The sequence below is a fragment of the Tiliqua scincoides genome, chromosome 2 (assembly GCF_035046505.1).
Source record: "Tiliqua scincoides isolate rTilSci1 chromosome 2, rTilSci1.hap2, whole genome shotgun sequence".
Taxonomy (NCBI): domain Eukaryota; kingdom Metazoa; phylum Chordata; class Lepidosauria; order Squamata; family Scincidae; genus Tiliqua; species Tiliqua scincoides.
Window position 1 is genome coordinate 68,188,747 of NC_089822.1, and position 26,033 is coordinate 68,214,779.

At 41.0% G+C, this 26,033-nt stretch overlaps 1 protein-coding gene across 2 annotated transcripts in view; it reads right to left on the reverse strand.

The window, feature by feature from the left end:
* The window catches only part of PCSK5 (proprotein convertase subtilisin/kexin type 5), a 295,107-nt gene that overhangs the window by 76,083 nt on the left and 192,991 nt on the right, over nucleotides 1-26,033 (reverse strand). Inside the window, exons 13-21 of one of the 2 annotated variants that reach the window (XM_066614134.1) lie at nucleotides 24,096-24,232; nucleotides 20,887-21,030; nucleotides 19,585-19,687; nucleotides 17,803-17,996; nucleotides 15,188-15,272; nucleotides 13,066-13,163; nucleotides 12,423-12,552; nucleotides 11,301-11,416; nucleotides 5,925-6,322 (exon numbers count right to left, since the gene is read on the reverse strand). In XM_066614134.1, coding sequence (XP_066470231.1) covers nucleotides 6,207-6,322; nucleotides 11,301-11,416; nucleotides 12,423-12,552; nucleotides 13,066-13,163; nucleotides 15,188-15,272; nucleotides 17,803-17,996; nucleotides 19,585-19,687; nucleotides 20,887-21,030; nucleotides 24,096-24,232 — 1,123 coding nt within the window. In that variant the 3' untranslated portion in view covers nucleotides 5,925-6,206. Of the gene's footprint in view, nucleotides 1-5,924; nucleotides 6,323-11,300; nucleotides 11,417-12,422; nucleotides 12,553-13,065; nucleotides 13,164-15,187; nucleotides 15,273-17,802; nucleotides 17,997-19,584; nucleotides 19,688-20,886; nucleotides 21,031-24,095; nucleotides 24,233-26,033 lie in introns of those variants that run through there. The other variant, XM_066614135.1, reaches the window with a different exon arrangement.

A 26,033-nucleotide genomic window follows, 5' to 3' on the forward strand; every position in this document is an offset into this window, starting at 1 on the left:
TTATATAACAATTAGGAATATATATATATTTATATAATATATATACCATTAACTTAAACTTTGATAGCATTATGTTCTAGTTAATAAACTTATGTAAAGAAATGAGGCAGTCTGGGTGGTACTAGTAGTAAAACTAATACAGAGATCTGTTGATTTTGGAGTTTTTTGTAGGGAGCTGGGCACACACAACACCTGACTGCGCATTCCTAGAAAACAAAGTCATCAGCCCCAATCCATCAGACAGTAGTCACACAGAAATCCCATTGAAATTAACTGGATAAATTATTTAAGATCAACTTGAAGTCCCATCAACTTCCATTGGACTTAAAACATAACTGGCTCAGGGAAACCGTATGCAACCATTTTCTATTTAACCATTCTCAACCCATGCTTCAGTGGAAAAAACACATTTTTTTAGGAGCTCTGTCGTATGTTGTGCATTTTCTTTCTATTCTTGTTATTGTTTCAGAACTGGTTCTATGCAATGGAGTGCCTTATTTAAAGCCCTGTTTCTGTACATCTTTCCTCTCCTTTCAGTAGGTCATGCTCAAGAAGTGGTAGGGCACCAGACAGCGGGGTGGGTGAGTGGCACACGCATCCAATGGATGCCTAATGCTGCTGGATCAAGCGTTTCAATGGTGCTCAGTGCTCTCCAGCTGTCACAAAGGGTGACATGCCAGACTGTGTGGCCTGGCTGTCACTGCAAGTGGTGAGTGGCTGGCTCCATGTGCCAGTGGACACTGAAATCTGGCTAGCACCAGTGAGTACATGCAGGAAGTGGGAGGGAGACAAGGGGTAGGTGGAATGGGGCAGCAATGGGGAGAACATGGATCAAAACCTAACCCCATACCCAGCCTTGATTCACCTTTCTGGGGCCATATGGATTTGCACCAGCAATATCGCTGGTGCAGGTCCAAGTAGACCTGGTGGGTAAGGGAACAAATATTCCCTTACCCCAAGGAGGTCTCTGGAGGCTGAAACTTCTCTAAATTGGCACCACTACATTGCTGCACAGGGACTTATGGCAGATTGGGTCATTGCTTACTCTATGCTCTCTACGAGGTTCTTGAGAGAAATCCTTTTCTGCCCAGCATATAATCTTGGCTACTTTTCACAAGAACTCTATTTTCCTTTGGACAGTTCTATTAATAAGTCTCTGTCTAGTGCTAGGTTATGATTATTTTATGTTGTACAATAGGATTTTTCTCTAATTCAGATCCCTATCTTTAGAACACACTAAATAATTGGCCAGTTGACAAGCTCGTATGCACGCAATTAACTTCACGCAAGCAGTGAGTCCCATTGTCTTTCTGCAAGTCTATTCATTTGTTTAAGTTTATAATCATGTATTACTGTTTAAGGACTGGGAACAAAATGACAGGATATCTTCAACATTGAGGCCCAAGATAACAATTTTGTAATTTTAATTAAAAAAATGGAACTTCTTTCCAGAAATATTTTTTTCTGTGGTGGTTTAGGTTAAGATTATACGTTGCAATAATTCAACTTTCCTGTTAAGAGGGTTTTGTTTTTGCAGAAATGGACACATACATTTGTAAAGTTTAGAGTCCACTATAGCATATTTAAACAAAGCGTTATTTTCATTCATTAAGTAGGTGATATATATTTCATATATAGTGTAACACAACTTATTCTGAAGAGGAGAAAAAACTGGTTTTTAGTTTCTATCTCAGAAAATCTATCAGAAGTTTAAATTGTTTTCTGATCTATGACTGGTTTGCACTCCACTGGCTAATAGAAGGGATATGTTGCTTACCTGTGAACTATTGTTCTTTGAGGGATCATCTGTGCAGACACATGCAGTGGAGCTCTGTGCATGAGCAGAGTTGGCCTTAGAAGCTTCTAGAGCTTTATCAAGCATCCTTGAGTGGTGGAAACCCTGTGCATACCATGTTTCTCAAGGGAGGAAAGAAGCCCAATCACTCAGTTCCTTTGAGCATTATTTATAAATTCAAATTGCAGCATATGAAGAAAGTTCCAACAGTTGGAGCCAGATCTGAAGTTTTGTGCCTGCACAGATAACAACTCAAAAAACTATAATTACAGGCAAGTAACCTATCTGCTTTCTTCTCTGTGCAGTCACATGTAGTGGAGAATAGCTAGATTCCTATTTACTGGGAGGTCAGTTCAGGATGACCTCAGGAAATGTTTTCTGGACATCAGCTTTTGATTTTCCAACTAGGGCATAGTTCTTGATAAAGACTGACATGTTGTTGCTTTGCAGTTGCTCCAAAAGTGGAACATCTTTCAGGTAAGCAGCAGAGGATACCCTGTTGGATTATCCATTCAAGGTGACTAGCATTTCTTTCTTGGCTAATTAAGGGTGCAATCCTAACCAACTTTCCAGTATGGAGGCAAAGGCAAAGCAGCTCCAAGGGAACAAACATTCCCTTACTTTGAGGAGGCCTCCGTGACTGCCCTCCAACTGCAAGATGCAGTACGTGCCCCATTGCCAGAGCTATGTCAGAGCAGGAAAGTTGGTTGGGATTGGGGCCTAAGTAAGGCAGGGAGATAGCCAGCCTAAGACCTCCTGACACCTGAGGCAGCATGACAAATACCACTCCCTTACCCAATGATGTGCCAGTCTCTGTTCATCCTACTCCCCAACTGATGTTTCTTTACCCTGAGGAGACCCCTGGCTGCTGCTTTTGCCCCACAGGATACAGTGGTGGCTGTTTCCATGCTGCTGTACCATGTGGCACCAAGCCAGCATAGGATTAGAGCCTAGGTTTGCTCCGCATGTCACCTAGTGAGTCATTACTGAATTCACAGAACTATATCATTCTATAAGAGCTCTCCTAGTGTCCAGAGCGCTCTCCCTCTAAAGCAAAATTCTAAAAGAAAACATGCACCGGTGAGTCTTGATTAATGCGGAATGCTGAGACCACCTTAGGTAGGAAGACAATAGCCAGTCTGAGCACCTCTTTGTGTTCAATGACTTTGCATGCTGAAGTAAGAGCTATTATGGCCCAATCCTATCGTCTGACTTACAACAGCAGGACACTGTCCTGCTGTTGTAAAGAGGCCTCCAATGACGCATGGATTATACTGCCAGTGGCCATTTCTGAGCCACTGTTCTAAAGCAGTGGCCGCAGCGATAATGCGGTCATGGCCAGCAACCTGCTCTGGTGTGGGGGGTCAGACTGTGGGCAGGGTGGGGCATGCTGGGGGAGAAACCAAGGTAGGTGAGGGGGTGAATTCAGTGGCAGTTGCACATGCTGGATCTTATCACCTCTTTCCAAAACCTCCCTGCCCCATTTCTCTCCTCAGATATACACCACCATAGGCGGCCTGTAAGCTTATGTGGAGGTAAGTAAAGTATTTTTTTACTTACCTCCCATTTGTCTTTTGGTCACCCCTCCATAGCATGCTGCACGTGTCTTTTCTGTGCAGCTGCATGCTATAGCATGGTGGGGGATAGGATTGGACTCTTAGAAACATTGTTTTGAATATGAGTAGGCAGGGGCAGCACAATCCAGAATGCCATCTCAGGTCCACTGCCTCTCCACTGCCAAAAACAAAACAAATAAAAACCCCTCTTATAATGTTCCTCGCATGCTATCAAATCTGAAAGTGCAATATTTCTGTTATAATTTAAAGGTATCATGAGAATGAAAGTGCACTGTCAATAAAACCATAAGTCCTGCACTTCCATGTTTGACAACAGTGTGTGCAAAGCATTGTAAGGATGGGATTGATCTGTTTCTTGCTCAAACAAATGGGAAGCAGATAATTATGGCTTGCATTGATGGTGAGCTAGAGGTAGGTGGTGGCAATGCCGGCAGCCATGACAGACTTGGGGTGAAAGGCACCCTGAATTTGCTGCCCCTTCTGACCACTCACAATCTGCTGCTGATACAATTTGCACAAGCTTGCTTCATGTATGGACCAGTTGTGTGAGAACACAGATTCATAGAAGTGAGAGTAAACTCCAGAACACCAATGTGAGTTGAAGCTCCCTGTCCCTCACCATCTTCCTGAACATTTTTTTTAACAGTAGCTGTCTCCCATGCAAAGGAGGCAAGTGTCATGCCCATTAGGAGGCAGTAGAAACACTTCTGAAAAGTGACCATGCTTGTCATACAAGAGGTCAGGCCTAACTATTAGTGTTCTGTAATTTTTTGTAAAAATGTTGAGAATAAAGAGAAAAACTGAGCTTAAAGTCACTTAGGGTGCAATCCTACATGGGAGATGGGCTGGTGCAAGTTCTTTGCGCTGAGTCTTGCAGATGTGCCTTAAAGTACATTTGCACTTCCTCTGGTGTCTGCCAGGCTGGCACAAGGGCATGCCCCAGCCCACGGAGGCTGCATCCAGCATGTACAGCGATAGAACAGGAAAAGCGATTCCCCTTGCCCCGGGCTGAGTCACTTTGGACCCCAACATCATGCTGGATATGGGGAAGGCCAGCCGCTGTTCCAGCACAGGTTAGGATTGTGCTGTTAAAGTGTTTTGAGGGGCAAAAGACAAAGGAAAGCATTCCTCATGAAGTTGCTTCAGTGGTGATAGAAAAGACCTGAGGGACTGAGAATTCTTCCCACCTTTGAAGCATCTTCCCCCCCCCCCCCCAATGAGAGTAGTAATGGACACTCCACAAAGCTCCAGGAGCTTCCAAGGTCAGCTGTACAAAGACACAAAACTCCATTATGTGAGACTGCACAGAGGCAATGATGAAGAATATATGAATCATTTGGGAAATAAAATACTGAAGTTTTAAAGGTTTGTAAAAAAAAAAAAAATTATTCTCCATTTATTGTACGGGTATCAGAATACAACTATCATTAGGTTTAGGACTATAAATTATTTATTATTGCACAATTACCATACTGGTTCACCCCTGATGGAACATTAATGATGTATGTACATCAAGAGTTGAATTTAAGTATATTAATTCCAGTCATAGGTACCAATCATGCAGGTGTTGTAAAAGTCCCATTGGAATATACGTATATCTCATCACTATTTCCTTTACACCATTACTGCAATCCAGAGAATGCTGCCAATGTGTAGAAACATTTAGCAATGCGTCTACCATGAACCTATCACCTGTACTATGCATGCAAGCTCATCCAGGAGGAGTTGCACATTGACTTGCAGAACAGTACATCATGATGCATAGATGACATAGATGACAGAATAACCTTCATTATTCACTTTAATGGAAAAGGCAGTTCCACCTCCGTAACATGGTACAGGATCAGAGTTATTCGATCCAGTGAAGTGCATGGGAAAGCCATGTTTACATCACTGCTCCCATATACACAGGAAGTTGCTAGATTTGAGTAATTGCGGCCCATGTCTAGATTAATGGATCCAGACTTCTTTAAAATATAAATATTCTATTTCACACTTACTGGTGCATTCCAGTTTCAAGTATGCAAGCTACACTTGTGTACGAAAGCGTAAGAGGGTCTGCACCTTTCAGAGTTTATCCATAGCATGAAGAAAGTCCTCAAAAGTTAAGCACTTTGCACCTTTAAAATGCTATTAAAAATAACTATGATATTTAAAAATATCTGATTCCAAAACACTCTGGTTGACCTGTCTAAATTTGTTAAACAGTTTTTGCATAATGTAACATAAATGCTGTATAATTCAAAAGACAGCACACCACATAGGAAATGCTATGGATTTCACTAGGAAGCATTTCTCATTACAATGGACGCAGAGCATAGTCTTGAAGTTAAAGATGTTCTAATTTCCTCAAGGGTTGCTTTAGTATCTAAAGTTGTTCCTCATTCTGAGCACATAAGCACAAAAAAGACTAATGCAAATATGTTTTTGTTCTGTTTTAATCCATGTAAACGTGGACTGTGTTCTTGAAACACTCTACACATCTTGTAGGGGAAACAAGCAGGAAAAATGGAACGGAGAATGCTTTAAAAAAAACAACACCCAGGGATATCTTTAAATTGACAGGAAATCAAATAACTTTAATTTTGGCATCAATGCTTTGGTCACACCATACTGACACTGTGATCCGGGATGCTTTGTTCTAAACACCCAGTTATGGAAGGTAGGCTCGTTGTAGTTTTTCTATTTTAAGTCCCAACATACAGTTCACTGTCTCCCCAGACGAAAGGGAGATAGAGAAAGAGAGAGAGAAAGGTGGTTTGCTTTTTTCATTTTTAATAGTATGGATTAATCTATAAGTCTACAGGAGTGAGTGAACTTGGAGAGGTGCCAATTCACCCTTTTAGTGTACATGTTCTGCAACAAAGTTGCTGAAGTACTTTCCGTTGACAAAGATTATTCTTTTTCACTAGCATACAAAAGCCTCCTTCAGCCCAAGATTCTTCCGTTGCTTCCAGAGGTCATAGAGAATGAAGAGAAGTTGAGGGTTTGAACAGCATGGTGTCAAGTGGAAGAAGGTTTAATTTGTCAGACAGGCAAATTTGATGGAAGAGACCATTCAGGAGCAGGTAGCAAATAGGAAATTGTGTTTCCATCGAAAGGAATTTCAGTCACAACAGCATTTGTTTTCAAGAAGAAATATTGTGTTCCAGGAAGGAGTGATTTGTATCCAATTATGAAAGAAAAAAAAAAAAAGAGATCAGAAATAGAAAATTAGAAAACAGTGAAAAATACAGTGAAAGGTATTTTATCTGAGTATTATGAATAAAAAGAATATTGAATAGCCACACTACAATAAAATATACACAACAAGTCACACACGGTATGTACACCAGTAATACCCTTATCCTACAACTTTTGGTTTAAAAAAGAATTGCTTATGCTGGGTGGGGTATTACTCACTACAGCAGGGTAAAATCACAACCCTTTTTGCATGAGTACCACAAACATCTTAACAACCTGCTTATTCCTCTTAGTGGTTTTGTTTGCCAATTTCTGTCTTGTTTTTGTGTTTTAAAGATTGTGAAGCCTTTCAGGATAGGTAACCATTTCCTTATTTCTTTGCTATGTAAACTGCTCTGAGAGTATTTATTTTTCTGGTTGAAGAGCAGTAAATAAATATTTTATTATAATTATAATTATTAAAAACAATTATAAAATATCTCGAATTAGCAACAAAAGCATCTTATCAATCTATTCTCTTGTTACTTTCTGTGGAGAAATCTCACCTTGATTCAAGTCTCAGGTTCTGATACATTTTCCTTGCTCTAAACAAAAAGTAAAACGTGAACTTACTAAACACTTAGCATCTGCCTGACCGTCCAATTTATTTCTGGAAAGAATGTGAATTTTCAGCTGAATTCTCAGGAAAATCTCATGTTCAAATAAATGCAGCCTGGTTCACTAGCTACTTTCTCCACACCGAGAAGGAAAAAGGTGTGCACGTGCCTGATGTTTGCATGATATTTGTAGAGCTTTCTTCCCAGAAAGTAATGAGTGTACAGACACCATGTCAGTATTTTTTGTAAATCATTTCAAAATGTGACTACAGTTCTTTGATTTTACCATGTGTTTATCAAATGCTAGCTTGCATGCTCCCAATAGCATTCTCAATCAAAGCTGAGTACAGTTAACAGGAACATGTTAGGCACTTTTTTCTCAAGGTGAAACTACACATTACGTTACATATGTAGTTTGGCTTCTCTCTCTCTCTTGTGCATGTTCATGTTTGGGTGTGTTTTAAGTTAGATAGCAGTCATGAAGCCCTGAAGCTGCTGCTGGCACCAATGAAAGGCTAATGCCAACAGCTTTGGGGCAATTTATTTTTCTGGACTGCCACATAGGGATAAATACTTCTTTAGGGAGTATTTAGGGAAAAGGGATAAATACTTCTTATGGGCTGTTGTCCTGTTTTTCCCCCCACACCACCCCCATGGTCTTTAACTTAAAAAAACAACAACACAAGATCAAACTATGCTTTTGTGTAACATGGTTTGCTCAAAGTAATATTATGGCTTAACTCCATGGGCACAATGAAGTTCTCTGCCCACTTCTGCATACGACAGTCCACAGAACTCCCCAAAAAGCCTGTCCTGAGGGTTGGTGGACCCTCTGGAATAGGAAAGGTAGGCTGCAGGTAGATAAAGGAATCTTCCAAACCTGGGTAGGGGCACTTTCATGAGCAAATCTGTGCAAAGTACTAAGGCTCCAACCCATAATTTGTGCCTGCTGGTTTATCCCTTGCATGTAAAAGTACATGATAAAAATAGAAATTCTGACAATTTGCTTCCAAAAGTTACAGGAACTGGGGGGGGGGGTGTCAGTTGTAGAGCCTGTGAAACACCTCAGATAGTGTTAAAGGGAAGGAAAGGCAAAATGTGAGTTAGAATTCTGCAATAGCTAGAATTTGAGGTTTGAGAAAAATTGTAATGGGATACAAACCAGTAAAAAAAACAAAACAAAAAAAAACACCACAGAAAAGATCCTGGGGACCATGTGGAGCCATCAAAGCAAGAATAGATGAGAAAGCACACAGAAAGTCCACCAACAGCTTTCCCTGCCCCACAGAATAAACTGGAAGGACTAGAGAGAGGGCATGCTGGCAGGACACAATAGCAGTTGCTATACAGAAATTGGAGCAACTGCAAGTGATGCTGGTCCAGCTGTGATTTGAGGGGCATGGATACCTGAAGATGAATGGGCATTTCATGTAACACCCATTATTTAAAAAGAGGTTGGTATCTTCTGCTAACCAGAAGAATGTTGATATCCACTAGTTCTTTTAAACTACCTGATGATTGCCCAACCCACTACAACAGACTTGGGGAAATTCAAAGTGGAAGATCCTTTGGTAATCTAGAAAATTGCCTGGTACTGTTTATCAATAGCTTTACCACTTCTGTGGAGCTTCTTCCCATCAAGCAAAAGTGAATAGCAAGGTTCCTGTAACTTTAACAGAATCCTGAGTAATATATAGGTCTATATATATAGGTCTATTGTATCCTTTACTTCAAAACAAACACTATTTGAATGTGAACAAAGTTAACTAAGGGCGCAATACAGAGGTGCCCTTGGGCCGGTGCAAGTCTCTGCAATGGCCCAGGAGGAACACAAACATGCTATAAAGCACGTTTGCTCCTCCTCATGAGCAAGCCAAAACCAGCACATGGAAGTGCGCTGGCACATGGATGCTGAATCCAGCCTCTGAATCCAGCTGGGCCAACACAAGGCTCTGGGGTGGGCAGGGAGGAGGCGGGAGGGAGGTGCTCCAGGGCGGGGGAGGGTGGACAGCGGCCAGCCGCAGGGGCGGGTGGGTGGGGAACGGGTGGTGAGGTGGAGACCTAGCAGTTATGCTAGATCCCAATCCCCGTTCCCAGGGAGTTTGGAGCAGCTTCAAGCTGCTCCGCTCTCCTCGGACTTGTGCCACCTCTGGAGGAGGCGCAAGTCTGAGGAGACCCACAGGGGCCAGGGTGCCTTACCTGGAGGTAAGGGGGAAAGTTTTCCCTTACCTCTGGCTGAGCCACTTTCAGCCCCTATCCTGTGCTGGATACAGTGCAAGCCTCTTGGATTGGCTGTTCCAGTGCAGGGTAGGATTGTGTCCTAAAATAAATGGTGTATAGAAAGTATTGCTTTTGTATAAACATATGCTTAGTTTTTGGAAAATATTTTATTAAGATTTGTGGGTTATGAATTACAATATATTCTGAAAAGACTAAAATAAAAGGGAGAATAATTTAACTATACATACTCACTAGATAATTTATTCAGGAAAGCAGAAAAAGTAAAAGAAATATCTTCATCACAAAGGGGCTGCTATAGATAAATATTTCTCCATGATGGCTTCATGCCCACTTTGCCAAGTTTCTTCTTGGTAAATTTAGTTTCCTATATTCACCCACTTCTGTAGCAAAATTCTGCTTTCCCTTCACAAAGCTCTTCCATATGTCCTTCTATTTACTGTGCAGCAAAGCACTAATACATAAATATACAATAGAGCTCAGTTTTCTGTGGGTTTGCTTGTCCAACATGACAATGAAAATTTCTCATTTCTCCCTCTTTTTCACCTTTCTAGTTCCTCCATTCCCTTTAGAGGTTTGAGATGTCTCAGCATGCTTAGGAGGATTGCTGAGGTGCAGGCTGCCATGATTCTTTGTTTGGCATTTCTCTTTCTTAAGATCATCTTCTTCTTGACTGGTACCCAAAGAAACATGACCATAAGCTCATTGGACCCTGAAGCTCACCTGATGTCCCTGAGTGAGAAATTCAGACACCCAGGTGATCTCAAATTACCAGCTCCTCAAATAACCAACCCTTACAGTACTTTTGCATGCTGGTGGAGCATGTGCTCTGCCTATGCAAGTGGGGGGACAGGATTGGGCCACTATCCACAGCGATAGCAGGCATGGCTCTCCTGCCATTGTTGTAGATGATTGCTTTGGTGAACATTAATAATAATATTTCTCATACTGAATTGCAGTAAAAATGGATAAATATACAGAATAGAGAGAAAAAAATTACACAACAGAAATGCAGAAACTCACAATACTTTTCAGGGCATAATGTAATAATTATAGAAAATATCTATTAATAAAATATAAATAGATATGCCAGCAGTCCTTATTTTGGGCCCCAGCAATTCTCATTTCCCCTTTTAATCAATTAACACAATTTCTTAAAACTGCTAAAATCAGAAACACCTCAGCATTTAATATCTTGTATGATTTAGACCACAATCCTAACCAATTCTCCAGCACTGACATAAGGGCAATGCAACTCCAAGGTAAGGGAACAAACACTGCCCTACCTTGAGGAGGCTTCTGTGACTGCCCCCCAACTGCAGGATGCAGCACATGCCCCACTGACACAGCTATGCCAGTGCTGGAAAGTGGGGTAGGATTGCACCCTTAGGCCTACAATTGATTTATTTTGGCCTCAATTTGGGACGTGTGCTGCATCCTGAAGTTGGGGGGCACTCATGGAGGCTCCTCAAAGTAAGGGAATGTTTGTTCCCTTACTTCAGAGCTACAGTGCCCTTATGTCAGTGCTGGAAAGTGGGTTAGGATTGTGCCCTTTGTCACATTTCAGTTTTTTAATAGCATTTCCGAAGACATATTTTTAGTCTATGTTGGCACTCTTTTTGGAAAGTTCTTTATTCCTTCATGAAGCATCCGAATACCAGAGTTACATAAAAATAGATTTTTGTCTTAGTTGACAATATGTTACATATACATGAAAAATTGCTAATGACTATTGCAAAGTAAATGAAGAGAAAAGTGACACTGAGTGCCTTCACTTGTGAATCTAACATTATAACTGAATTGTGTTCACTTAAGATACGCCTTTTGCTCTGTATTATGAAACAAATGGGTAGAATGTGGAAAAAAGTAACCAAAATATTTTATTTGGAGATGGGGGGAAAAAATACTTACCATCTTTACAGAGCAGGCCAACTACACAGAGACCTGTATCTAACATATAGCCATTGGGACAACTTGTACAGTTTCTCTCTCCTGGACCACTGCAGCCAAAACAGCTGACATCACATCTAAATGAAAAAGTATTAAGCTCTATTTATAGGTCAATGGTAAACATTAGAATCGCATTGTCGCACAGTCAAATTCTTTGCTTGATTTCTCCAGTTTCATAAATAAATAATGGCAAATTCTAATATGTTGAAACTAAGTACAGAAAGTAGAACTAGATGGGAAAGATGACAATACTGAATGTATATAGAAGAACAGTCACTGTATTGTTCAGGTACATATGGCGAGTCTTCACTTTTTCGCCTAGACCAGGGCTCTTCATACCCTGGCCTGTCCCCTGGGTGAATGGCGCTTACTGTTCTGCCAGGGAGCCACTGTTCTGTACTGCCAATTTCTCCAAAAACATGCCCAACCCAACCGCTTCCGGGTTCCATCGCCCCAGCAGCCACTGCGCCTGGATTTCCAGGCAGACATGTCTGGCCAGGATGCAGTTCAGGAAGATTGGCAGCATGGTACAGTGGCTCCCCGACCGAACAGTAAGCGCCATTCACGTCTGGGAAGCCTTTTCCGGTGCCCTAGACTTAGGTTGCAATTATATACATACCTACCTGGGAATAAAATGAACAAAATGGGTCTTAATCCTGCATAGACATAGGATTGCACTGCTAGAGAATCTTCCTTTAATTTTAGTACTACTCTATTCTGTATAGAATCGAGTAGTAACTTTTGTAGTGCAATTTACCTTTCAACAGAAAGTTAGAATTAGTTCTGCTGTGGAGAAATTTTTTTTCCATTCCTCCCAATCACCACCATTTTTCTTCTCATCCTGAACTTGCCAACAGCATACATTTAATATGTACTAGCACCTAGAAGTTACACATGTGCATGTCAGAACATATGTGACAGTCCATATCCAATTAACACTAGTCGCATATTCCCAAAACATTCAAATCTTTTAGTCATGCTTTATGCATTTTTAAATATGTGAATTATGCATTCACATATTATGTTAAAACAAACAAAACAATTATATTAAAACAAACAGAGCATTTGAAGAATACCACTTACTTTTTGCAGGTTTTATATCCATTATCTAGAGAGTGATCTAAGTAGTAGCCATTGCTACAGGCCAGTACACATCTTCCATTCTCCATAAGATACTCTTCTGTGCAATTTGTGCAAGCATCTGCTCCTGGGCCTCAAAAGCCAACAAAACAAACAAGGTAACATATTGACATATTCTAAACAGTGCACAGACATGAATCATACCTCACACACAAATAAACCAATCAGATGTTACTGCAAATACATTGGGTGGGATTGAAAGAATCCTGCATGGAGCGCTTCCAATAATTCTTTTTTCATTAAAAAAAAATTGATAAGCAAATTCAGCTTATTACATTCAGCTAAATGTAATTCCTCTCTAGAAATTTTTGTTCTTGATTTGTAACTGAAGCAAATATTCTCTTAAAACACAGTTGATGAAAATAAACATTTGAAAGCCTTCAAGTAGTGTTTTCATCAATTATAGGATACAAAGATTGATAGAAGCTTTTCCATACAATTTCATAGAAAAACATTATTCTATAATAGGTAGGGGCAATAAGGTTATAGTATAGTGAGTGAACAATGTATGAAAATATTATTACGTTTTACTGCAAGAGGAACCATGTTATTCAATCAGCTTAAAAAAAACATATCAAAGAGGTACCTGCACAAGAAGCACAGGAATGGTGGCATGGTTCACACTCCCTACCATTGTAATATTTTCCTTCTTCGCAGCGGACAACACATCTTGATCCTTGTAAACTACATAAAATTATAAAATACTGATCATTTAAGAGCAAATAAAAAGATTGCAAAATACTACAGTGAACATATTTTTTGAAATGTAGTTCATAAAACCTTTATTGATTCAGAGTGTGCTTAGGGCTGAAGAATATATACTAGCCCTGTGGTTCCCAATAATTCCATTCCATTACATTCAGCACCTCTTGTGGCTGAATGCAGTAAACACCCATTCTTTTTCAATTCTTTTTCAAAATCCATTCCACACTCTTCCTGTGGAAGTCAATTTTGCTGTCTGCTCCCTTTCTCCTTCCACCCTACTCACTTATTATATTCAATCACCTCTCAGCACATTGTTTCTCCATTTAATTATTTATTTAATTAATTAAATTCCTGCCTCTCAACACAGTCTCAAATATATGATGCAGTCCTTGTGCTGAAAAGTTTAGAGACCCTGGCAATGCAGTGTCATTTTAAAAAGTGGGTTCCAGTGCTAAAAAGTTTGGGAACCACTACCTTAGCCCTAAACCCACTAGGCAAAAGTCAATCAGCAAAACTGTGGCAAACTACAAATGCTAAGAAGTCTACATATTCTAGAAAGGGGGGAAAAAATGGTGGATTCCTAACACAACAATGCTGCTCTGCAAACTAGACCAGGAAATCTGGAATCTCAAAATCCGGAGAAAGATGGGCAACTCAATCCTAACCTGCACTGGTGCAGCTAGGTCACATGGCTTGCACTGTGTTCACAGCACAGGTTAGGAGGTGGATGGAGATCTCCTTGGGGTAAAGGAAATTTTCCCCATACCCAGAGTAATGCCCCAGCCTGCCCTATTCTGATCTCTGCCAGCTATATCACCAGTGGAAGTCTGAACTGCCTGATGTAACTCCCTAGGAGGTGGGGATTAGGATACAGCAGAAGAGGGCTCCTCTGATCCTGCCCCCTCAATAGCCTGTTCCAACCGCTGTTCCATCCTCCCTGCCCTCTTCCTGCCTCCAAAACTTACTCCCGCCACCCTCTCACAGCCCCTGTGCCATTTGGTGCTAAACTCACCTCTGATGGCAAATCTGTGTCTGCAACTCTGGCGAAGAGGGTGGAAGGAGCAATTTTACTTGCATATAATTGCTGAGGTAGCAACAGAAAGCAAGCTAAAAATAAAACTGTAGCCACTTTAGATTCTTCTCCAGATAGGAAAAGAAGACAAGGCGCTTATGGAAATTGTAGTCTGTATGAGGGCTGCTGCTATGGAAGTGCAGCATTGTACTCCTCACAAAGCCTATGAAGGTTCCATAAGTACCTTCATCTCCCTTCCTCTTTGAAAAAGAAAATAAAAAAGCTCATTTTTTTCTCTTTGGCTTTTTGCTGCTGCCTCAATATAATTCCTGTAAGTTGTTTTCAAAGAATTTCATACACCCCTCAATTTAACCCCCAACTTATCTGAGGGTCATAGAAAATTCTATGAATTTTCACTGAAACCCTGTCCTTGACCTATCTGTGAGATCAACTTAGACTCCAGTATCTGCGGTGAGGGAGCAGCTGGCATATGAAGAGATGCAATAAAGACAGAGAAATTGATTCTAACTATAACAGGAATGAATCCAAAGGAATAGGTAATCAATTCTTTCTGTACAGTAATGGTTGCCTGTTACACTGTATGTCAAAATGAAGGAATAAAAACAACCTTCTACATGGTTAAAGTTTTTATTTTCTTCCATTAAATAGTTTTTATCAATTGCTATCCTGAATAACATATGAGTATGACTTGATTGGTTTATTTGAGTGAGCAATTTCCTTATGGTCTTGTTTCTGTGTTTCTTTATATGTGGTTTATATTTGTGGCTGTGTATTTATTATGTATGATGCCATTAAAGATTGTTGAATTGAATTGATTGAGTATGTAATACATAAAACTATTACACTTAAATGGGATGAAAAGTAAAGATTAAATAAATTTATTATGCAACTTGCTTTGCTTCATGGTAATATAGAGATATATAGAATCCTCCTTGGCTGTTGTGTTCACTGCGATCTATCATTTCCTTACCTTAGGCCATGTCTGCATTCTGTACATGTTTGAAATTCAGTGCATGTCTTACAGTTTTCACTGCATTTATGGCAGACAACCCTATCTGAAAAGAAAAACAAATACAGTTTAGAAAACTCAGTTCAATTACATGCAATAAAATGTTATGGACATGTTTCTTTTTATTGCTTTTTCTTAACTGACACTCTAAGTAGTAGCTAAATGACTAAAATAAAATTAAATATTCACTGTTGCTAAAATAACAGCCTCCTTCAAATCATTTCAATTTTCTGTATATGCGTAAGATTATTTTCATTGAGAAACAGGCTGATTAGTAAATACTGATTTAAGTTTAAGGAAGCCTTTCTGATTTAAGGAAGCTTTGTTTTATTGATCTACAATAATCCTCTTTAGTAATGTCAAAAGATCAAATTACATCAATTGACATAGTGCTTTCCAGAATTTATATCTATAATAATAAATAAAAGGACAAAGTTGGATAGGATTGGGCTCTTAATCTGCTTCTGTCTTTTGGACAGATACTATTGCAGTATTGTAGACATAAGGAAAAGATTATCTGCCCTTAGATAATTGAGATTTATACAGTATGTGTGACAATAAAGCTATAGTTCTACAAGGACATAGGACGTCAATAGATAGCATAGAGGGCTAGCACTATGACAGCAATTAATATTAGGAGTATGAAGTAGCAACAATGAGGGACTTCCTTGATTAACAGCTTTTGTACCATGGTACTGACTAGTTAAAGTAGACTGAAAAATCATTTGCTCTTCATAAAATAATAACTGGCACCGCCTAGAATCTTTTACATATATAAATAAACATTTATGCTACATTACTTTAGATAACCTCTCAAAGTATTGTTGACTCTTCAGATTTTTATTATGCAAAAACTGAGAATAATATTCTGCTATAGTCTGTATTCCTATCCATGTAAACATTTGCAAAATAGTCTTCCCCCAAAATAACATAGTTATGTTTCTTGTTCAGAGAGCAAGTCATTATTTTTATACTTTACAAACAGGAAAATTACAGCCTGATCGTAACTAAAGCCCCCTCCCTTCCCTGAGTCACATCAACAATGTGCGCCTTGCATCCTGCAGGAAGGGCAGTCCCAGAGGCATTCTAGATGTAAAGGAAATTTCATTCCCTTACTTTGGGGTAAGCCTCTGATACCTCAATGGGTCTCTTTAGATCTACACCAGCCATTTTGCTGGTGCAGGTTAGAAGAGAGTAAGAGAGAGGGAAGAGAACAGAGAATGGGGATAGGATCCCAGTGCAAGTCGCTGCAAACCACCCCTTCTTCCTTCATTCCACCTCCAGCCCTGCCCAGAAACTCATCTGTCAGAATGGCTGTCACGTCTGTTGTAAGTCCAAGACATAAGGCCCAGTTCTATCCCCTGCCAGCCCAGAGCTTGTTGCAGAAACAGCATGCTGTATGCTGGCTAAGTCTGAGGAGATTCCTGGGAATGGGTCTGGACCAGGAAGGGGGGATAAGATTTTGGTGTGTACAGCCACCACTGAGGTACTCCCCCTTCCTGCCTGGCTTGGCAGGCTCCCCTGAACCACCCCTCTGCCACCTTATTGGCTGTGGCAGAGTGCCTGGAAACTGCTGGTGGGCACATGTAGCCTGTGGCCATTTGTGCTAGTGGCTCAGAAATGCACAATGGCAGCGCATCTTTTGTGGTGTCACACAGGGACTTATGGCAGTAGATCACTACATCTGTAGCCATAGGTCCCCAATAGGATTGAGACAATAGCTTTTCTTTCCCATACCCATCACTGTGGCTAGTGTGGGGAAAGGTAAAAATAAAGGGTTTCTTGGAATGGCCCAGCTTATTTACTAATAACTTGGGACCCAATTCTAACAGGCCACTGCACCATTAGAAGAGGAGTTCCAGCAGCACCGTGTTCCTTCTGGCATTGCAAAATGTGATGCACTGTTGTGTGCAACCGGGCTGCCACTGTAAACAGCAAAAGTGGCGGATGTGTAATAGTGGCCTTCCAGGATGCTCCAGCACCAGTCTGTTGGCAAGGAAAATGAGTGATGGGTGGAATGTGACAGGGAGAGGGAAGAATGGGTGGGATTCAGGGTGGAGAGGAGGTGCGTTGAGGGCAGGAGGGAAATGGTTATCAGCAATTCTGCCAATATCCTACACTTTCCTGGTCTTAATCAGCCTCAGAATTGTCCCACCAAAGAGCTGGTGCAGGTCCAAGTAGACTTATCGGGGAAGTGGAGGCTTATCCCAAGGTACAGGGACGCCTCAGGGACTGTCCCCTCCATAGCATACAGCACATGATCTGTTGGTGCAGCTGCATTAGTAGGGGTTAGTTAGGATTGGGCTTCTGGGTTCAAATCTAGTTGACATTCAATGAGATTTTGGCTTAGATTGTCAAAAGCTTGTCACTCACAACCTGCCCAGTTCCATTTCTGAAATTTGGCAAGTTCACTACCCGACAGAGTAGTAACAGTAGCTTCTTAAGAAAAAAAAAAGTGAAATCTGTTACCATACTGTAACTGTCTGCCTTACTGTACACAATAACGTAATATCAACATCAAAATTTCCAGTTAGTAGGTTGTATAATGCATAAATAATTTTTTTTAAAATACTGACTATTATCAATGTAAAATCCATCTGGGCAGCTGGTAATACAACTCCTAGTCTCTTCATTGATATAGTAACCAGGTTTACAGGTATTGCACTGATCACTGTGACTTCCAAAACATGATTCACAGTTGGGGGAGCATTTTTTACAGCGTTTCTTGTCTGCGTTGTAGTGACCAGGTGGACAGTTGGGAACACAGATTCTGCATTGTACAAAATAAAAGAGAACCAGAGTTATCTGTGAATTTTAAAGAAAAAAGATGACTGAGTTGGTCTTAACAGTGGCTTTCCAGCTATGAAGCAGGCTTATCTATGCTACAGCAAGGAGTGATGTAAACCAAACCTTCTGGTTGGTATCTACATTGTACCTAGACTGAAATTCCCAACCCACTTCTATCATCCATCAGTAAGAACAACAGAAATGCGCCTATAAAATGGTAATGGATTGTCAGATTTGGGGAAAAAACAAAATGATACTCCATTCTTTTACTTTCACAGACTCCTCCCGCAGTGCAACACTTATAGCCAATACAAATATTTTTTGTCATGTGGTTTTGATGTTTTCGCATGCCTTTATAGTTGTCTGATGCAATTACGTGGGGTTATTTTAATTTGTAGTTCTTTCTTCCATGCAGCTAACAAGGTTCCTTCTTTCTTTCCCCAACCTATGATTTCACCCTTTTCCACCCTGCTCAATTCACATGGCAACATATACCGTGTTTGTGGTCAGAAGTAGACCTGAATATTTCCACAATGTGATTGACAAAGATGGGCAGAATCTGATTGAGATTTCCCATGAGTGAATAACTCCCTTCCTTAAATGTTTGAATTCTATAGAGGATGCATGGAGCAAATCCCAAATAATTTAGCGCCCAATAACTGAAGATTTGTTTTGGCTCTTAAACTCATTTACCTCCTCGGTGGTGTCACTAGGGAGATGCAGGGGTGTGTGTGGACCATACTGGGTGACACATTTGGGGGGGATGATATCACTACTGGCCAAAATTGTGAAAATCTTGGTATTTTTGAATAATACCATCATGTTAGATATCATTTGATGCATAATTTGCTTCAGAAAGCGATGAAACATACTGCGTTGGAATATCTGTATTCTATCAAACATTATAGCCAAATATAACCAGAAAATACAACTGCATTAGGTAACAAAAAGTGGGTCTTCTTAATTCCAAACTGACTAATGAGATTGATTGTTCCGAGAGCCAATGAGGTGTTGTTATGACACAGCAGGGGACCAGTGAGGTGTTAGTATAAGTCAGCTCTCATTTCCATGTATCAGAGCTAATACTAGAATTATTATTTAGTTGTTTGTGTCATCAAGGTGGCCACTTTTTTTTTGGTTACTGATTTTTTGAGTGACCTGTACTGCCAAATAAAATAAATAAATAAACAAACAAACATTTGAAAGCTATGGGGGAAAAGAAAAGCTATGATATGTGATTTGGAGCAGAAAAGTAGTGAGCAGGGAAAATATGGAGCACCTTTCCCCTCACCGTTTCTCCATTCTTAATTTTCCCACTCTGAAGCTGCTTTGTTTAAATAAAACGAAACGAAACAGAGGAATCAAGGTCGATCAGTACATTTTCATGTATTGTGCAGTTAGCCCCTCAAGCCCAGCCTGGCTTTATGTTCAGTATATTAGATGAACCAATACTGCAAATGTGGTTGCCCAGCTTCAAGTGGACTTGCCAAGTAAACTGAAGATGCAAAGCATAATTCAATACATTTGTGGGATGAGTGTATAATAGACAATACAAAAAATTATCTTCTTACCGTGTGTTGTTTTTAGATTTGTAATAGTAGTGTAGACAGTCATTGCAGTGGTCTGGTCCTGGTCCACCGCATCCTACTTTGCTGCACTCTACATTGCATGGACCTTTTATCAAAGGGGGAAAGAAATAACTATCTGTCTTCACTGCCCAGTGATTGTTAAAAATTACTTGGGCTCAGTTATGTATATGATCTAGAAGTTCAAAACTTGAAATATAGTGAAGAATGTCCCTGAGGCAGACTTGTTGTAATAGATAATACAGACTTGTTGAACTTCAGAGTTTGTTGTGCTCTCCCAACCTGAGCAGTAGCTTGGGGATCACAACAAAACTTGGGAGGTGCTAGTTGGGAGGGGACACCCAGTTACGGCTGGACCTAGGCCTTGACTCTGAGCCTGTCACAACCTGAATCTGAGTCACAACCAAGACTCTTGAACAAAGAGCCCCCAAGAGGAAAGACCCTCCTGAATACGATTCACCAAGGAATGGGGGAGGCGGATCCACAACAGAGGCCTCACACTTTTTCTTGACTGTTAGCACAAGCCACAAAGTGGGAGGGAAATTATGGGACGGAGAGGTAAGCTTCAGATCATCAGGTTGTCCCTTTAAGGTTTGGCACTCTTCCAAAAGAGTGCAGAGCCTGGAGCTAAAAAGGGGTCTCAGTTGAGGTCCAGATCTCATTGAAACAAGTTGCTCACTCAGATTTAGCCAAGGTTCTGACATCTGTCTGACGTGCTATCCCCGAAGCCTCCCTTTGTGCTTTGTGGGCTCCTCCAATGGTGGTCTTGAACCCTGTTCTGCGACAGGAAATCCTGGAAATGCCTCCTTCCAACCAGAAGTAACTGCGGTGATGTGATTCTTTGTGTACAGTCCTGACCTTTGGAGTTGTGTGGCCTTCTGAGGGCTAGATAGGCTACACACCTCCAGAGGTCAGGACTATACCAGAAGTAATTGCGGTGATGTCATCACAATCACCGCAAAAACCTTCCGTTTTTTTTTAAAAAGCACAGAAGTACCTTTCTAAGACCTCCACAAGGTTTAAAAAACCTTAGAGCCAGTGCCACCCCTAGCTTTGTGTCCCGGATGCACTTGCACCCGTAGACTCCCCCCCCCTGCCCCAAGTATGCCAGTGGAACCCTCTTCATTGTCAGTTCTCTGGTCAATCAGCTGTACTGAACAGCTGTACTAACCCCTTTCTTTCTTGTCAAAGATGTTTAAGGATTTAGATATAAAGTAGATAAAAAGAGACCTGCTAAACAGAATTACACTGCTGGCCACAGTTGAAAAATATATTGCTTAACGTTACCTGCATAGTCATCTGCCCCATAATCTTCTGTAGGATCTTCTATGGGACTTGAGCGAACCCGTTCGGCTTTTGGAAAATCATTTCTTGGGGAGTAAGGTTGAATAGATGTCCCATAAAGTACTAAAGACCATTCTTTCAATTTACCTAAGAAATACACATTAAAAAAGTACAGCCCAATGTAAAAAACATTCTAGAAGCAATGGAGATTAAGAATTCCAACAAGATGTGCTTAAAGAGAAGAGGAAGGAGCAGCTGAAAAGGACAAGTTGCTTTCCCTTAACTATAGTTCTTCAAATAGTTCTCTGCACAGATACATGTAATGGAATCCTGTTCAGAGCCGAACACAGAAGCTTCCAGAACTTTGTCAAGCATTCTGTTTCTGCTCTTGAGTGGTGGAACTCCACTGCATACTTGATCCCTCAATTCCTTTGAGAACCAGGCCCTAAGTTCAAACTGTAGCACTTGAGGAGAGATCTGAAAACTGGAGAAGATAAATGTGGGTGTTGTGTGTCTGTACAGGTAACTACTCAAATAATTATGTTTACAGGTAAACAACCTGTCCTCTTTCTTTTTGGTCTCTGCACAGTCATGCATAGTGAAGACTAATTAGATTTTCCCTTACTAGAAAATGGATGCAGGTCAATCAGGAAAAGATGTTCTAAGAACTGAATATCCAAACAAGGTATCAGCTCCCATAGATTGATGGCATAGACCATGTTGCTGCTCTGAAGCATTGTGAGAGCAGAATAGCTCTCAGTCTCATGGAAGAGGCTCAAACACATCTAATGGAGTGTGATTTCAAGGAATATAGTCTCTTTCTTAGCCAACTGGTACACTAGGGAAAAAATAGTGTAATTCTATGCATGTTTACTCAGAAGTAGGTTCTATGAGTTTGATGAGACTGAATCTCATGCAAGTGTGCAGCCTTACAGATAAATACTAACCTCTTTTCTACAACAGCAAGACAACATCCTGCTGTGGTAAAGGGATGGTGTGCAGAGTGCATGACTATTGGACCAGTCTGAGTAGCCACCACAAAGTGGCAACAGCATCAGAGCTGTGCTGCCATGGATCAATCCTATCAGGGCTGGTAAATTGAGTGGGGGGCATTTTGCGCACAGGGAGGGGAGGGCAAGACGGAGTAACTGGGCAGTTCAGAGGAAGGCAGGAAGAAGTCTGGATGATCTCAGTGGGAAATGCAGATGCCAGATTTGGCCTGTGCTGCTTCATATAGCTAGAGTTCCACTAGCTATAGAGCTGGTGTATGTCCAAGGAGAACAACAGATCATCGGGGGCTCCCAAGAAGTTCCCTTGGCTTGAGAAGACTTCCTGATCACCCCCTCTCCAACTATAGCATACAATGCACACCTCCGGGGTGTGGGATAGGATCAAGACATTAGTTACCCAGTGGACCAGATGCTGGGTAAAAGTACTTTGCTATTGTGGTATATTGAAGGTGCTCATTGTCAAATGCAAAGTTGAGATACTCACAATGTTATGGATATATCATGATGTGGAAATAGGTACCCCTTAAGTCCATGATCAGGAAAGGGATACAGATCAGGAAAGTAAATTGGCAAAAAGAGTCAGAAACGGGGAAAAAGAGTGAAGAGACTAGAAGAAAACATGCAACAGTGCTCAGGGAGAGGAAGTAATTAGAATTGGATATGAAAGACATTCAGGAGAGCATAAAACCACAAGGACCTCTGGCACAAGATGTGGATCAAAAGATTCAACATTACCAAAATATTATTAGAGTGTTGAAAGCAACAAACAAAAGATTAGAAGTAGATGTGGAAAAAAGCAAAGGTAAGTAGGATGCAAGTCCTACTGCATTAAATGCGACTTACTACTAGGGTTGTGTGTACAGGATTGCTGTCTAACAGCCCAATCCTATCTGGGGCTTCTGCTAACTAAGACCACCCATGGCAACAGTAGCACACATAGGGCCCAAGCCTATCCATTTTTTAGTTCCAATGTAGCAGCACTTCAGCCCCAAGCTGAACAAATGTTCCCTTACCTTGAGGAGGCCTCATGACCGCCCCCCCCCCCACAAGATACAGTGTGTGCCCCATTGGCATAGCTGCACCAATGCTGGAAAGTTGGATAGGATTGGGCCCTTAACCTCCAACATCTCCTGTCATCAATGTTAAGTCAGTGGTGGAGGCAGACCAATGATCAGAGTCAGTAGAATGCAGGTTTATATTTCAAAACTGAAATTACATCCTCAACAGTTGGTCGTAGGAACCTATTTTTAGTATATCCCTGATGAAATAGGAATACGATTTCTTTAGATATTTAAAATATTTCTATCTCACCTTTCCCCATTCAATGGAGGTTAACAGAGTAGCTTACACCAAAACAATTAAAAAGACACAAAATACAGAAACCACAATAATAAAAAAGAAGAAACAGCACCAATCAAAGAACAATACAAACAAACAAAAGCAAAACAAAGGTAGTATATATTATACTATATAAAGGTGGGATATACACTCCAAATCAGAAAAAGCAGAAACAGAGTAGATCCTTGAACATGTCATAGGCCAAACACCAAGGTGAAGAGCAGTACAACCTTCTGGAATTTACCAACCAGGAATGACTTGAATCACTGCAGAACAGTGCCCCTTAGCCCAACCTGGTCAGGCAATGCAGATGGACACCATGGTTAAAAATGTCAAAAGTTGCTGAGATGCCTAACAGGGATAACACTTCCCCATCCAGTCCCTGGTGTAGGTTATCAACTAGGGCAATCAAGGCTGTTTCCATCCCGAACATTGGTGCAAAGTTGGAATGAAAATGATCAAAATAATCAGTTTCATCCAGGAATCTCTGGAGTTGGGATGCTGCTACCTGCTCTAGCACCTTGATGGGAGGTTTAAAACTAGATGGTAATTCTCTACCACTAACGGGCCCTAGGAAAACTTTTGCTAGAGGGGTAGACAACCATCAGCTTTAAATAGGTGGTTTATCCAAGATGTATTTACAGCCATCATTCATTCATTTGGCCAGTTCTCCATGAACATTTCTTAGCAGCAAGAAAGGTGTGGTGATGGCCTCACACTTTCAAAACTCCTGTCCACATTCTGACTATATAAGGTGAAAAGAATCCATAACAAGTGGTCAAAGGTGCAAGCTGTAGTCTACCCTGTAAGTCTTTATACCACAGAGCATAATTGCAGATCACTAACCAAAGAATGGATTCATACCTGGAGTCTTGACATTTCTCAGCTGTGATGGGGTATCATAGATTTCCAAAATCCAGTCACCAGCTGCTTTTTCACCCCAGCAATGAGTAGTCATGAACTCCCAGTTTTTAAATCCTTCCATGGAATGGTCAAACACCCTTTTAAATAAATAATATAAATCAATACATATAAAAATAAGAAGGAAATAAGAACATATGTAAATGTTTATTATTAAGTGCATATTTTTTTATTATATTGGAATTATTCTCAGTGAAACTGGGCAACCAATGCAGATTTATTTATTTTATTTTCCACTTTTTTATACCGCCCTTCCTCCAAAGAGCTCAGGGCAGCCTACACAGCTGTTCCCCTCCTTTTGTCCTCACAACAACCCTGTGAGTTAGGTGTGGCTGAGAGAAAGTGACTGGCCCAAGGTCACCCAGGAAGTTTTATGGCTGAGGGGGGATTTGAACCTAGATCTTCCGGGTCTAAACCACTACAGCACCCTGGCTCTCATACTCTCATTTAGTGACATACTACTATGTATCAAGTATGTAATATATGTTGACTTGTACATATGTTGCCATATGTATTGCTACATTTAGCTAGTATATAATTGCATCAGATTCAGAGGCTCATATGTGCCTCTTAAGAATCTGGCTAGGAAGTCCTGCAAGGGGACCAGTAGCTGCTGCCACACTTTTAGGTGGTGTTGCATATAAGTTCTTGTGCTGTGCCAATACCTTTAATTTGATTCTATGAGTAGACTTTCTAATTGTTAACCAATGTACAGAATTCAAATGACTTTCTATGAGTTCAGGATTATTGGAAGAAAAGGATTCTTGTATTCCTGTTCTAATGCAGAACATTTTGCTTAAAATGTGCCTCATTTTCCTACTAAATTAAACACTTGACAAACAAGTGGTCTTGGTATGTTTGGCTAATGGGTCATAATGCAGAACTTGTAGTTTTGATCTACAGAAAGAACATTTTCAGAGCTTTGCATCTGTGGATTCTTGGATATATTATTCTTTGGACAGCTGTTCTCCATCAGGGCTTCAGTGAAAACCTTTGAGGAATTTAACAACCCAATTCTGAGCTGCCCAGAGCATGGGGCTGCCTTACTTTCCTGCAGAAGGAAAGCAGACCCACAATGGGGCTACTCGATTCTGCGCTCACTATCGAGTGGGCGCAGAGTAACAGACTTCCATGTCAAGCTGAGAGGCTTGATGTGGGGCTCTGGATCTGGTGGAGTCGATGTCCACTAGTCCCGCCCCTCCCTCCTTGCTTCCTCACCCCACCACACTTCCTTCCCTCCCTCCGCCCACCTTCTCCGCCCCGGAACGCATCCTCCCCACCTCCCTCCACGCCCCTACTGACCTTTCCACCACCCGGTAGTCTGGGTGACTGCCAAACTGCTGACTTCCCACCCGTGCTGGGCCAGTGCAGGCTCGCACTGGGCTAGCTCTGGTGCTGGGCCAGTGCTAAGCCCCGCAAACATGCCTTATGGCATGTTGGCGACAGTGCACGTCGGTGGTAAACCAGCGTGCAGGGCTCAGGACTGGACTCTCAGCACTGCAATGGCTTAAATATACTTGCCCAGTCTTTCTTTAAAATGTATGAAGGGGGAAGATTCTGTAATCTTTCTAGACTGCTTGACAAATGTCTCTTACAGTTCAGAGGTTTTCCCTGTTTTTTAAAGCCAACTTCATTGGCTCCCAATTCTATTTGAAGTAAACAGTGTGATGATTGTGATACGTCTTCCAACATTTTTTCAAAACACTGGCAAGTATCAACGTGGATATCTCCATTAGTGGTTTTTCTTCTTTCTTTAGACTTAAAATAATATGTTCCCTTTCTTCTTCCATATTTCTGTAACATGCCATCTCATTTTCCAAACATGCAAACATCAGTCTTGAACTAGGCAGTCTAGGGCACAATCCTAACCCCTTATGTCAG